This window comes from Eulemur rufifrons, chromosome 2, assembly GCF_041146395.1.
Source record: "Eulemur rufifrons isolate Redbay chromosome 2, OSU_ERuf_1, whole genome shotgun sequence".
NCBI classification, from domain to species: Eukaryota; Metazoa; Chordata; class Mammalia; order Primates; family Lemuridae; genus Eulemur; species Eulemur rufifrons.
In genome coordinates, this window is record NC_090984.1 from 106,273,152 (window position 1) to 106,289,411 (window position 16,260).

General features: G+C 33.7%; 1 protein-coding gene across 1 annotated transcript in view; it reads right to left on the bottom strand.

Annotated features, from left to right (window-relative positions):
* The window catches only part of CEP128 (centrosomal protein 128), a 340,191-nt gene that overhangs the window by 184,332 nt on the left and 139,599 nt on the right, over nucleotides 1–16,260 (bottom strand). The window contains exons 18-19 of the mRNA XM_069465188.1: nucleotides 14,762–14,821; nucleotides 5,568–5,760 (exon numbers count right to left, since the gene is read on the bottom strand). Of these exons, the coding sequence (XP_069321289.1) occupies nucleotides 5,568–5,760; nucleotides 14,762–14,821 (253 nt within the window). The remainder of the gene's footprint in view (nucleotides 1–5,567; nucleotides 5,761–14,761; nucleotides 14,822–16,260) is intronic.

Sequence of the window (16,260 nt, forward strand, 5' to 3'; positions counted from 1 at the left end):
ACAAACAATCTGAGCAATTAGTCCTCTGCTGCAAAAGTATTATATTCTGAAGCAGATGGAAGACTATTTCCTTTCTTCTACATCCTATTACCTGCAGTAGTTTCCCATTTCTAGCTATTCAAAAAAGATAACTCCCAAACAAAGAAGGCTTCACCACAGCTTATTTTGTCCTTAGATATACATTCCAATAAATACATGTCACAGCAAGGGACAGATGCAGAAGACTTGATACAGTGCATGCTGCTGGGAATTACTGGTTTTTATACATTACACTTACAGTATCAGGGCAGAATTGATGAAGATCCCACAAAGCCAAATGAGTATTACTCCTACCCCAAACTGGAAATAGAGCAAGAAGATCAAATTTCATCTTGAAAGTAAAGGGATTTTTTGTCAATTTCTAATTACTCCAGGAAGAAAAATTATGCGGTAGCCATAGCCACAACCATACAGCTCCTGGAAAGCAAGGTCAGTCCCTTGATTAAATAAAAGTCACAATTTCAGTTTAAGGAAAAACTACGTTAAGAAAAGTACCTTCTATATTTGTTCATATTCATTAGCATTTCATACAGCAAGAATGTAACTATACTAAACAGATGCTTCTCCTTCTGAAGACTTTCAAAAAAATGAATCTTTGCAACTTCGATGTAAACTTTAGTTTTTAGTAAACATCGGTTTCCAAGTATTCTTATAACTGAATTCTCCCAGCTGCAGTTTACATCTCTTTACTCCTGTCTTTGTTGCCACTTATAAAAAACGAAGAATTTGTCAGTGAATAATTACTATACTTCTGAGAGGTCTCTGACATTAACCCTTTAATATATAGAATTCCTCTCTCTCCTTTCAGAATAGTCCAGCCCAAACATACAGACTCAGAATACTCAGGAATCATAAGATAACTCAGATCTACAATCTAGCAGCACTCACTGATAGAAACTCCTTATCCCTGGGCCTCAGTTAACCTGGCACATGTACTTAATATGACATTAAATCAAACTAAAAATATTCCTTCTGAGAATGGCATTAATTCCAGCAAATAGAAAGGTTTTCTGTTATATGTCACTTACAGATAGGTTGACTTTGTTTGACTTAATAGTTTGTAAGATGGTGAAGAAAATAAAACATAAATTTCTATAACAATTAATTTTGATACTTCAGAAATATCTAAACTTAATCAGTTTTGCTAATCCACACCTCTTCCATGTGTACCACTGTACATAAATACTTAAATCATTATCCAGATAAATCCTGCAGAGAATCTCTCTTCCTCTTCTATTCCTGATGGAATCCTGCTTCGTTTTTAAGATCCAAATAAAATGACATGTCCTACAAAAAATGTCCCCATATGGAACTCCTCAGATGTAATCAATATTTCCCTTTCATCAAGAACATGCTGCTTATATTTCTAGTAACATATTTATTTCATTCTACCTTACAACATGTTTATAAGCCTCCAACTTAAACAACATTTACTTAGTAGCAGATTCAAGTGGTCGTTATGTCTAAATACACCAGACAGCACTTAATACAACTTCTTACACACACAAAGCAAGATATTTACAAATACCTTCTCTGTTAGAAAAGTTTGGGCCTTCACAATACTTTTCTTTTTCATTTATGGTTATACGAAATAAGTTTAAAATGTGCTTCCTCTTTCTCTTCCATCAAATCAGCTACCTCCTGACCTCTTATTTCTTCCAGTGGCAAAACCACTGAGACCCTCCAGTCTCCTGTGATTCCGCTCTCTCCCCCCTACATTGTCTTGTGCTAAATCCTCCACAGTATCTTTTGCATTTGTTGCCTGTGTTCCAATTCCGCTAGCAAGGTCCTTCAGTCTTTCTTTTCCTTTTAAGGAGAATGTATCAGTAGATCCCTAACTGGACACATTCCCATAGTCAATACTAGGATAGTATCTAATAAGAGTTTCAAAATACATGAAGCAAAAAAGCAAACTAAGACAAAAAAAGGAAAAGTCAGAGTGATAGCTGGATATTTTAACAATCTTCTCTGTTCTTAATAGAAGTAAACAAAAAATGCATAGGGATACAGAAATCACTAGTGACATAGAATATTGCAAAACAATTTGGCATGCGACATTTATAGAACATTTTACAGTAAATGCAGGACATAGCTTATTTTTCAAGTGCAGGTTGGAAATAGAACAGATTTGGGGCCATAAGATAAGTCTTAATAAATTTCAAAGAATCAAAATCATGGAAAGTACATTCTAAGACTACCAGGGTATTAAGTTAGAAATCAGTAATAATAAAATATCTAGAAAACTAATCACATATTTGGAAATTAAGCAGTACACTTCTAAAAAAACTTACAGGTCAAGGAACAAATCACAAGAGAAATACTTTCTAATTCAAATTAAATAATAATGAAAACATAACAGCAAAATTTGTGGAATGCACCTAAAGTATTACTAAGTTGAAAATTTGTGACTTTAAATGCCTTATATTAGAAAAGAAAGGTGGCAAAATAAAGATTCCAACATAAGCAAGAAAAAGAACAAATAATACACAAAGTAAAAGGAAATAAAAATAAGAGATAAATAAAATATATAAAAGACAAATAACAGAAAAAGTAAAAATCCAAAAGTTGTTTCTTTGAAAGTAATAAAAATATTAATAAAATTAATAAAAACACTTCATAAGACTTACAAAGAACACAAGAGAAAAATCAAATTACCGATAACAGGAATATAATGGGTGGCATGAGTGCCAAAAAATTCAACAACTTCAATGAAATTGACAAATACCCTAACAGGCAAACATTAATAAAAGTGGCTCAGAAAGAATTAGAAATTCTAAGTAGCCCTGTATCTATAGAAGAATTTGAATTTGAAATTAAAAACCTTCCCATAATGAAAACTATATGCCCAGGTAGCTGCACTGATAGATTCTATTACACATTTGAAAAGAAATAATATAAACTTAACATACATGCTACCCAAAAATAAAAGTATAAACACAATTCAGGTTATTTCATGAGGTCATTGTACACTGACATTTAAATCAGATAAAGACACTATAAGAAAAGAAGCTAAAGACCAATATTCCTCATGAACATAGATCAAAGATTCTTAACAAACTATTAATAAACCAAATCCAGGCATATGTAAATGGGAAAATATATTATGACAAAGTTTAGTTTATCCCAGGAATGCAAGGTTAGTTTAATATTTACTGGAGGTCTCAACCAGTTGATTAAGGCAAGTAAAAAGAAAAGATAAAAGTAAGAAGCAAAACTTTTTACTTGCAAATGACAGGATTGTGCCTGAGGAAAATGCAAGGAATTCCTAAATGTTAAGGAATCAACAACAACAACCTTCAGCTACTAGAACTAAAAAATGGTCTTAGCAATGTTGCAAATACAATGTTATATTCTACATAATTATATTACTACATACTAGAATTTGAAATTTTAAAATGCCATGTATTACAGCATCATAAATTACCACAAAATTAGAAATAAAATCTAAAGCTATTTCCTTAAAACTATAAAACATTCATGAGAAAAATTAACAATGATCTAAATAAATGAATAGATACTCCATGTTCATGGATTGAAAGACTTAATATTAAGATGTTCATTTATCTCAAGTAATCTATACATTTCACACTGACCTATCGAAATACCAGTACATTCTTTCTAAAAAATTGACAAGCTGATTCTAAAATGTATAAGGAATTTAAGATACGAGTAAAAAATTATCATTAAATTCAAAACCTAGAAATAAAAGCAATCACATTGAGAGACAACATTATAGCCTTACCTTCTAAAGTTGAGTATTTTAATGTAATTATCTAAGTGCACAAATATTTGGTTCTTTTGGATTTCTCCCTACTGACAGTTTCATGTATTTATAATACACTATTGCATTAATACTTATACAAAGAAATTATTTACAAGGTGACAATATTAAACTGTTTGCTAAAAATACAACTGAGTCGTGCTCTAATATTAGTGAGTGTTTTACCTACAACTTTCATAATTCAAAGCTATTGTACCGTCATAAACAAAATACAAGATCCTCCTCTGACATTTACTAATGGCATAGTTTACATCTCTCAATTGCAATAGAGCACTAGTTCTCAAAGTACAGTCTAGGAACCATCCAAGACCCTTTAATAATAATACTAAGATATTATTACTTTTTTTTTTTTATTGAGACAGGGTCTTGCTATGTTGCCCAGGCTAAAGTACAGTAGTTATTCACAGTTAACAATCATAGTATACTGCAGCCGTAAAGTCCTGGGCTCAAGAGATTATCCTGCTTCAGCCTTCTGAGTAATTATTTGCTTTTTTAACACTTAATTTTTCATGAATGTGAAGCATAGTTTTCCCCAGAGGTTGAGACATGTACTATAACAAAAGATTAAATGAAGAAGCAAAAATAAGAATGTAGCTTGTCTTCTTTTAAGCTAGCAATTAAAATGATTTGCAAAAATGCAAAAAAAATGCCACTCTTCTGGGGCTATTGTGGTCTTAGAAAATGATTAATTTTCATTAATTTATGTTAATATGTAATGGGTTTATGATTATTATTTTAAGTGAATAAATATTTTAAAATTCGCAGTCTCCATTTTTAATACAATAAATATTAATTCACATAATGCACATTAATAAAACTCTTTGGGTCTTCAAAAATCTTAAGAATATGAAGTGTTCCTGATTACCAAAAACACTGAGAATCACTGTAGTACAGTAATGAACAATTTCTGAGTAGTACATGTGGGGAGAATAATCCAGATTACTAAAATGAAAACCAGAAAATGTATTTTAAAAGGGATTTTCATATGTTCATGTTTAGATTTTCTTAGTGAGACACTACATTAAGCCTCTTTCAGTTCTTAAATTAATAAAATTCACCAATGAAACAATGGCCTAAGGCCAGTACCATGTAAGATGCACAGAGGATTTTTTTCTTCTTCCCATCGTGATGCATCCCTAGTGTAACAGAATGGAAAAATAGTTTTCCAAGTCTCTTACCCAACTTTGAGAGTTAGGTACTGCCTACATATTAAAACCTGCTCCCTGTCTTCCAAACTGTCCTTCCCTAACTCTATTGTTTTCACCATTGTGTGTACAACCTTTTAATATATTATATAATTCTCTATTTATAACATTTATTTTAAGTCACCCTATCCAATATAACATAAGCTAAATAACGGGAGGTGGTTTTGCCTAACATAAAATGAATACAAAATAAATATTCTGTGAATGAATTAATGAATATTTTACTAAAGTAAATGTAAACTTTGGCATCATACCAGGGAAGCAGCAGCATGTCTTACCAAATGAATACCTGCACATAGCCATAGATATAAGTGCTATGGATACAGGCGGGAAGCTGGAGCTCAAGGGAAAACTCTCAGGGCTGAAGAGTTTCCTCTTCTAGTCCCAGAAATGAAGAAAGGTAAGAAGACAGAGAGACAAGGAAAGGAGACAGATTTGGAAATAGTCCAAACTGGAGGCAGTAGAAGAAGGTTTTTTTCCCCCAATCCTAGGATTCCATAAATATAAACAAAGAAAAATAAAGGTAAGAACAGATAACACACCTCTCTTCTCCCGATGTATTTCTTCCAGAAGCTGCTCCTGCCTTTCTATCTGTTGAAACAGACACTGAAGCTCAGCTTCCTTGTTTTTGGTCAGATCCCTGAGTTGTTGTCTGGAGAGCGTGAGCTGGTGTCGCAGATTTTTCTCTCTGCTTTCTCTCTCTTTCAGTTCCTCACAGAGCCACTGAAGTTTAGTCTAAAAAATGACATTTACATTTAATTATTTAAAAATCCAGAAAACCGTAGAATTTCAAAACATGAGGCAAAAATAAAGTAACATCATGACCATCTAAACAAATACAGACGATAACTAGCAAATTTAAGCAAAATTTCAAAATACCTCTGTTTTAATTTGCATAATGGTTTATATCAGTTAAAAGTTGGTTGAGAAATTAAGCCATGATATTCTTAGATTATTATGAAATATTTGGTATATTCTATCATCTTTACAAAGGCAATACCACAGAATACCTTGGCTGATTAAACTTCCAATCATAATAGTAATTCCCTAATTTGATATACAAGGCAGTCTAGTACAGGCATTTAAAAATCAAAAATATCCAAGAATAGAACTACAGATTTGTTATAGAAGGGAGTCTTATTTCAGAGATTTTAAACAAAGACAAAATTCCTAGTTATGACTCTTAAAAATGCATGTCCCCTGGGAGCAGGAGAGGTTCTCTAGGTGCTGGGGAAGATAAAGTCAATACTCACCCACAATTAAGAGACTAGGAAAGTTAATCCAGGTAACTCTTTTTCACAGACTCTAACCTTGACTATCTTTAATATTTAGATATTTAAAACAGTAATTAGAAAAGAAATATTTCTTCTATCTTCAATACAGTAAGATTTCAGTCAGGTCTCAGGATCTTTCTAATCCCTAGTTGATTTTAAACAATGAAACAGTCCTTACCCCAATAAGAACCAACATGAGAGAAGTAGTAGATGAAAAGGGAAAATTAGGCTAAGGGACAATTTCCCTTATAAGCATAAGCAGGAAAATTCTCGGCCTCCAGAAGTATAAGAGGTTCTCAGGAGACACCATATATATTAAGAGGATCTGTGACACAAGGGTTCAGCCTATGATGAAGTGGAACTAGGATATGGTCCCTGGACTGGGGGCTGTCCACATCCGTCAGCTTTCCAACGCCCCCAGCACCAAAGAGGCACTGACCCTTTGGTTAGAAGGACTATCTAGCAGACAGTGCCTGTGTGACAGCACAAAAAATCATTAGGCAAATTATGGAAAAATTATATAACAATATTGGAAGGCAACCAATGCACAATATGTGAATGTGTTGGCTAAAGGAATATCATGCTTTTAAAGGTAAACCTTGGATCATAATTACTAATACAAAATCTCATCAAAAACAAAGGGAGGGCTTCATAGTAACTCCTCTTCCAGAATTATGGCATGAAGAGCTCTGTAGAACTGGTCCCCAATGAAATACCCATAACTAATAAAAATTATTTTTTTAAGAAATTGAAGTTTCTAAATATCATCCTATGGCCATACATCAAATGAAGAAATATTTTTGTTAAGAAACTCTATTAAATCTCATTAATGTGGCACTTGAGACTTGACTGACTCCCTCCTTCCTATTGTCAGTGTGACAAAAGCACCACTCCTCATTCCTGAAAATATTGCCAAGATGATAGAGTTCCCTCTTCCCTCAGTTCACAGTCAAGGTATATGATATCTTACTAGAAGGGCAGACTACCAGCTGTTTTCAACTCTGATTTGCATAGGTTAAATTCCTGGCAAGTACAGCAAGATGTTAGGTATCTCCTCCTCCACCAATGCCTCACTGATAGGGTGATTGCTCTACCCCAGGCACAGCAAGCCGAGAATAACTGAGCCCCAATTGCCATTTCCCCAGATTGCTTATAATAAGGTTGTTGTTATGAATATGCACAATGAATACAGATTTTCAAAAATCCTCAACGAAATACTAGCAAATGGAATCCAGCAAAATATAAACGGTTATTATATTATGATCAAGTAGGATTCATACCAGGCGTGCAAGGTTGGTTTAAGACATGAAAACCATATTAATAGAATTAGGAACAAAAGCCATATGATTATATAAAAAGATGCAGAAAAAGCATATGATAAAATTCAACATCCTTTCATGATAAAGACACTCAAAGAACTAGGAATAGAAGAGAACTTCCTCAATCTGAAAAAAAAAAAAAAAAATCTACGAAAAACCCACAGCTATTATCATACTTAATGGTGAAAGACTGAATGCTTTCCCCCTAAGGTTAGAAATAAGAAAAACACGTCTTCTCTTTCCACTTCTATTTAATACGGCATTAGAGAATCAAGAAAGGGCAGTTATGCAGGAAAATGACATAAAACATATCCAGATGGAAAAGGAAGAATTAAATATATCTCTATTTAACAAAGACTGGCTTCTATATAAGAAAATATTAATTATTCCATTAAAAAAAAACCTATTAGAACTAATAAAAGATTTCAGCAGGTTGTAATGTATAAGAGGAATCAATGATGGTCAAGAGATATATACCCTGATGGCCAGGTTTCTGACTTACAGAACTGTTAAGAAGGAAACAAAGAAGAAACAAAGAGTTAGGGGTGAAGAAGTTAACATCAGATTGAAAAATATTGAAGTTGTTGAGCCTAAGAGATACAGAAGCACAGGTGACTAGTTCAATGTATGACTCTAAGGTTAAAAGATCTGGACAAAAGATACACACTAAGGAACCATCAGCATGGAGGGAGTCAAAGGGACAGGAATTGATAAGATAGCCCATGAAGTACTACAGAGATAACAGAGGGGTTAGCAGAGATGAAAAGAAGACAAGTCTGAAAATAAAAAGCTGAGAAGAAATGGCTGGTCTTTCTCAAAGGGAGATCTGGAAGGAAAAAAGCAAGAAGAAAAAACAAGAAGAAAGAAGGAAAGAAAGAAAAAAGAGGAAGGAAGGAAGGGAGGGAGGGAGGGCAGGCTGGAAAAGTAAGAAGAAAACTTAAACCAGGCTGATAGAACACAAAGGAAGAATATACCTCAAAAAGATGGATATGCTCAATATCCAAGACTGTCGAGAAGTAGAGACAGGTATATTTCATAATAAAATATATATATATATATCTTTGTCAAAAGTAACTGCATCTCACTCCATCTAGCCAAAACAGGACTGAAAATATGGTGATTCTGTCTACTAAGGAGAGAGGGGTAGAAAGGAAAATGATAGTAGATATTCAAAATTTATTCTGCTACTTCTGTATCATTAGGATCTTTACAATGAGAATATATTCAATGCATTATGTAACAAAAATTATTCTAGACAATTTAACTGGTCAGATATAGGTCAGTTGGACGATGATTCTAAAGCATTATTACTTATGTCATTAATTTACTAATATTAACTAAATAAAATCGGAGAAAGCCTACATTGTCACTGCCAATTTCTACATTAAAACCACAATCTGAATCCATAGACCATACCTTTTGTTCATCTCACCAAATCTTGCCATTTCCAGTGTACAAAAAAAAAAAAAAAAATTACACTGAAAAGCCCCAATGAGTATCATAATATTATCGGTATGATGTAAGAAAAGAAGGAAAGGTTAGATCTTGTTTCTGGAAAAGACATATTGTTAACCCACTTTTTTTGCTGTTTATTTGGCACTTCAAACACACACACATCTTCATCCTTGTATATTAAAGAATTTAGTATACTAAATCCTTAAGACTTTCTCCAAGAATGTAACAATATTCTTCAATTAAAAGCTCCTTGGGAGTGGTGTGTATGTGTTAATGTCCATACACACACATACAAACACACCCCCCCCCCCCACACACACACACACACTCTGCTAGTACAGTGTTCTGCACATAGTAAGGATCTGACACATGCAACTAAATGAAAAATAAGATGCTGACAAGTTCCTATAAAGAAGTAGCAGCTTGCATTTAAGTAATAAAACAGAAAAAATAGTATCTTGAAAATAAAAAATCCAAATTTTTTTAGTATTATTATATTAACAAAGCTCAATGAACATTCAAAAGTAACACGTTCAGAATCTGAACACTATCAGTTTGGACTACAAAAACACAACCACAAAGAAGGGCTGGAAGAATGTACATATGCCAGACCTGGTGACTCTATGCCATTTAGGCATGCTCCTCAGCAATAGCTTTCACATGACATTTTGAAAGCCACAGACTCTGATTCCATTGAACCAAATACTTATAAATTACTTCACCAAATAGCTTTAAGAATTCTAGATAGTATCTGCTGTGTTTCACAAATTGGGGCAGCCAGGCAAAAAGCAAATCTATAAATCTCATATTCACATTTCAAAATTGAAGTGCCTAGAAACTAAAGTCTATTTTCAAAATTATTTAATCACTGCCAATGGAAATATGCTATACATAGTTCTCCAAGGATTGGCCTGAGATCAGGTGTCATTTAATATTATCACAAATGATTAGATAGCAGAATATTAAATTGATGTATTAGTATAATGGAGATAATTATTACCTTTTTAACAGAGGATAAAATGAAACAACTTTGGTAAATAGAAGAAATACATATGTACAAGATAAAATTTAAGAGTTAAATCTGAAGGAGTGTACTTTTAAAAATTAGCAAATTAACTTTTGACTGATAAAAGGTATGAGGTTCACAGTTGACCACAGACTATACAAGACACCTATGAGAAAAGCACTAACTAAGTCAGTTTTCAACCTCCTATCAAGAAGAAAACCATCTGTTCTGGGAATAAGTCACTATTACATAGTACCACATGATTTAATTTGGTTCATACGCATCAGAGTAGGCAAATGTAAATAGCTACAAGTGCCAGGCAGACAACATCAGTAAAAAATGGGCATAAAAAATAACGCTTTTCTTGAAATGAGATACTCATTTAGGCTTTGTTTTACCATTTTGAACTAAACAGGAATATAAGAAATATATGCATTTCTCTTAAATCTACTCTAAGAAGAATAACAGTGTAAGCACAGTACAAAATGCAATGCTTTCCCTCTATGTTAGGAATCAGCAGAGAATGGTGAGGATGATGTCAAACTTTAGTTCAGATACCACTTCTAATGTGGTCAGGTCCATGGTTCTTCTCAGCTGCAACTGTTTTCTATTACATGAGAATGAAACCTTAGTTTTATCAGATCTTCTGATATCTCAAACGGAAAATAAATCCCAGATGGTAATTATGCAATTGCCTTATTTTTTAGAAGGTCACTACCAATTCAAGTTTTTAAAACCCATGGGGTCCAAAAAAAAATGGGTCCCTGGGGGTCACTGGTTCAGTACTCCAGTTTAATCTGCTCTTACCCAGGATTTAACTACAAGTTTAGGAAATAACTTCCCATTTCCCCTTACTCAATGCTTTCCCATCTACTCCATCTCAATCTTTGACCTTTGTTCACTACCTGTGGTCACTACCGTTGCTAAGAGGTGGTAACAGAGAAACGAATCTGTTTTGTCTTAATAATAATCCTATTGGTTCTGGTAAAAATGAAATAATAAAAAAAAAATCTGAAGCAAAGTATTAAGCAAGTTAAAGATACATTATGGATTGAACTGTGTCCCCTAAAAATTCCTATGCTGAACCCCTAACCCCAAGTGTGACTGTATTTGAAGATAGAGCCTTTTGGGAGGTAATTAAGGTTAAATAAGGTCATAAGGGTGGGGCACTAATCTGATAGGGCACTAATGTGATAGCGGAGGAAGAGATACCAGAACTCACTCTCTCTTCCAGCAGTACAGAAAAAAAGCCAAGTAAGGACACAAAGAGATGATGGCCAATCTATAAGCAAAGAAGAGAGGTATCACCAGAAACCAAACCTGACACCTTGACCTTGAACTTCCAGCCTCTAGAACTGTGAGAAAACAAATAATCTGTTATTTAAGCCAAGCAGTGTGTGTATTTTATTATGGTAGCCTAAGCAGACTAATATAATATGACCTATGGCTTTAGTTTATTCCTATGAAGCTTTCATTTCATTGTCAAACTTAAAAATATGCTATAGTTAGATGCTTTTTATAAATTGAATATGTATGCAGAATAAATTAATCCTATAAAACATCTACTTATGAAAATTTAATCAACCAATAATCAATTATGAGAATTAGTGTTTGTTAGATAAATCCCAGCATCTTCATTAAGTATCTTAAAGAAGCAGCTTGGAACACAGTATGGGAATAACTTTAACAATTCCAAATAATGATTAGCTGACAAGGCTATTAATCACAGAGAAAAAACCATTCTATTAACCACTCACAAGAGCACCTTACAGATTACATAACAGGCTCATTTATTTAGCTGCCTCAACAAGTACGGCTAAATAAACCAAAATAGAGAAAGAATTTGTAAATAAAGCAGTCTTTTACCTTCATAGTTGGCAGCTTGCAATAAGGTGGGAATATTCCTTAGTATCTAGTAAAACTATCAAGATGACCTTTTTAATCTGTGATAATCTATTGAGATTTAACATAATAATATACTAAAGTCATGCTAAGATATGACTCAAAGCTAAAAACTGAGGAAAACAGAAAATTCAAATTAAAGGTTATAGCTTACAGAGTTAGCTCACAGACTAATGAAAGAAGAGTAAATAGGGAATTTCAATACTTCAGACAAAGGCCAAGAAGTAATATAGCTTCCTACAGTCAAAGTAGAATATAAATAAGCTGAAGAAAACTTGACTTCTACATACCTTGTCAGAATTTAACACAAAAACACATCCCTAATCTATGGGAATTCCTTGCCTGACATTTCTTAACAACCATCTCAAACCTCTTCCTTCTTGTAATGTCTTATTCTTACCATTCATTGATTATTTTATCTCAATCTGATCCAAGTCTCCATAGGACTTCAAGTTTATGTGATGCCACCACTGCCAACAAAGCAACTGTGATCCATTCCCAGCCCAACCATCCAGTTTTCTAGAATTAACACTAACAGAAGAAATTCATTTGGTAGATTTATGAAAACAATTACCGAATGCCCTCAGAGGCCCTTCTAATACTGCAAGATGTCAGAATGGACTAGCTGAATAGCAATTCTACTTTCCATATAGTTTTTGTCCTCTGATTTCAGATTTTTATCTTTAATACTTATAGAGCTGTCTAGTCATAGTTCATGGGAATTACAGTATTGTAGCCCATCAATAACCGAAGCCATCTTTCTAGTAAATAGATTCAATTCCTCCTTAGTCAGTTGGTCAACAAGGTATTTTTTATCACGATCCATTTACACTGCAGAAGAAACGGTTGTCTCATGCAGTGTTAAAACTGGTCTGATCAGAAGTTCAATCCCATTAAGTGATAAGGGAAAACTGCTCACTAGCTCCCAAATTAAAGAGCTATGATTAAGAGTCATCTCTGGCTCTCATAATTTAACTCAACCACAGCAGTGAAAGCTTTCTGTTCAGAAATGATAAAGATTTTAACTTGAAAGAAAATTCCAAGTACATTGCTCTTGTTGTCAGAATTGTGGAGTCCAGATAAAAAAAAAAAGAGAAATGCTGTATTTGTTCACAACAGAAATTTCTGGCCAAAAAATTTTAATACAGCAAAACATTTATATTCTAAATTTCCTATGCAGGTGGCATAAATAAAAAGCATTTGTTTTTATCAAAAATGGTTAGGAACACACACGATCACTATTGTTAAAGTATAAGAGGAAAATTTACAAGGTAAGGTAAATTCTGATGTGCTATCATAATACTTTGATTTTCTTATTAAGATTTTTTTTTTAAAGGTTTCTGTAGCATAGCTAGCCTCCAAAGGTGAATCCTGTCTTTCTATCACCTCCCACCTGTACCTTACTCACCAATGTCAGTGCATTATCTGTGATTACTCAAATATTCTCACCTTCTTGCCATTGTTCTATGCGTAATTAGTCAATTGGAGAATATCCACACATTTTTTGTTTGATCAAGTTTAAATATCATTTTTTTCCAGGAGCTGTCTATGACATGCTGGCAGCATCATAGCCTCCCACTCTCCCAGAACAAACACGTTCTGTCAATGTTTGTCAATGTTTACATCTATCTATGACAATAGTACCTTTTAAAGTTTGTTTACATCTCAATTTTCCCTATTAGACTTTACACCACATGAGCACGAAGTCCATGGCTCGCTAACCCTTTTGTCTCCAGTGTGTGAGACAAAGTAATACACAACCAATAAAGTTTGGCTAAATGAACAATGGCTTTAGGTGGCAATACGCATAATGGTAAAACATTAATTGTGAGTCAGACACAGCATGTAATCTGTTTTTGCATTCTTCACATGGCACTGGACAAGTCATCTTCCCTCTCTGAAATCTCACTTTTCTCATATTTTTAGATAAAAATAATGGACAAAACTTAAAGTTTCTTTCTTGCAATAAAATCCTAAGTTGGGCTACAATTAGTCAGGTTTACAGTACAGGTGTTTTTCTTGTGGAATTTAAATGAGATGGATGATTTTCCACTTTAGTATCTAAAGGCTAAGAAAAATCAGTTTAAAAAGGAACACAAGTAAATAAATATTGATACTTGAATAGATGTCTATAATTTATCTGGTCACAACTTCCCATATATTTTAATTAATGAATTTCCACATTGATCTGATACATGACAATAGCTGATGATTATCGCATAGTGCAGAAGAATTTTTTGCTACAATTAGAAAATTGTTCCATTTGATTTATTTTTGCTTATCTTCCATTAAATTTAAGTCATAATACCGAAGAACCATGATGCAGGAAAGTTATCTTAAGAACATAGAGTTTATCCCTCTCATTTTATAAAAGATACCCATAGAGGTGAAAGGATCAGCATTTGTTGGATCTTACCCTCAGAAACCAAAATACATTAAGTACACATTTTTAAAAAGAAGATTACTCCCAGCTGTCCTGACTTTTGTACACTTTCACAGACACTGCCCAAGTAAAAGGCAGAAGAATTTGTCCCTGTGAATATCTGGTTCTTACCTTCTTTTATTCTCTCACTCTATGCCTATATAATTAAGCTAATTTCTAAATGTTAAAGTAAGAAACATGGGCGTTACTTAAATGCACTGCAGCGATATCTTCCCCAGCAATGAAGTATTACAGTTTCAAATGTTCGGTTATATAACAAAATATATAGCTAAACCAAATAGAGTAACTTGAAGATCATAAATATTATCATAACTTTAGGATTTAAAGATTAATTTACCTTGCTTTCTGCTAACCAGCGATGTGGGTCATAATGCATATCAGAACCAGAAGAAAAAACCTACAAGAAAGACGAGCCTATTAGAAAGAGATTTTTATCTAACATAACTTATTTAGTTCCAATATAAAGACATGGAAAAATCAACTATCATGTGTTATCACTGCTACAGTCTCTGAGAGACTGATTCCAGAGTTCCACACGGCAAGCAGCCTCATTTAAAGCCAGTTTACTTCATTTTTGTTTGTTTCTGTTTCTCAGTCTTTCTGTATTTCACAGAGGGTCAGATGTGATTATAGGAAAACTTAATTCTTTCTCTCACTTTCTCTTCTTTAGTTTAATTATGAGAGCTATTTTGTCTCATCAATGGGTTGTCAAAAACAGACAGAAACTCATCAACATGACTTCATGCAAACACTGCTTTATATTTCAAGATAATAACAAAATCCTACAATAAATAGGATTACCTTGATGACTAGCTGCACATCAACTCATCTATAAAATCTTTTGCCATCTAGTTCTGCCTTATTACTGTACTCAAAGACTGTCAATGACATTATAAACACAAATTTTTTACTCAATTCCTACTTTCTTTAAGCCCTGTTACATATAATATTTTTGCAGGGCCTCTTTCTAGAATTTTTGTCTAAATACAGCCTATTCTTCTGCAAAGAGATATCTATTCCCATTTTCAAATACTTCCATACCTCCTGATGTGTGTGCACATTACTTCCCTGTCAGTAACATCATTAGCTAATTCATTTAGACACATGATGCATATTGAGTGCCTACTACATGCCATACACAAGATTGTTGCATTCTTGTATCAAACTTTTCTTTCATCCATCTTTCTATCACCCAAATCTCATGCCCTCCCTGTCTATTCAGTAAAATTTTCCCTAATCACCCTAATTCAGAGTTTTCTTTCTCTTCCAAATCTCTACTGTGTTGTTGAATATTTGTAAACATTCATGTTATTGATTATATTTTTATTAGTTTCATTGTATGCCTGCCCTTAATTTTCAAACACTACATGAATTAACTAAATAAGTAACAAATATGGTGACTGTAAAAAGAAAATGTAATTAAAAATAAGATTTTCGGCCAGGCGCGGTGGCTCACGCCTGTAATCCTAGCACTCTGGGAGGCCGAGGCGGGTGGATCGCTCAAGGTCAGGAGTTCGAGACCAGCCTGAGCGAGACTCCGTCCTACTAAAAATAGAAAGACATTATATGGACAACTAAAAATCTATATAGAAAAAATTAGCCGGGCATGGTGGCGCATGCCTGTAGTCCCAGCTACTCGGGAGGCTGAGGCAGTAGGATCGCTTAAGCCGAGGAGTCTGAGGTTGCTGTGAGCTAAGCTGACGCCACGGCACTCACTCTAGCCTGGGCAACAAAGTGAGACTCTGTCTCAACAAAAAAAAAAAAAAAATAAGATTTTCTAATCTATTCCAAACCACATTCTCTACATACAATGGCTGAAAATTTTATCAGCAATAT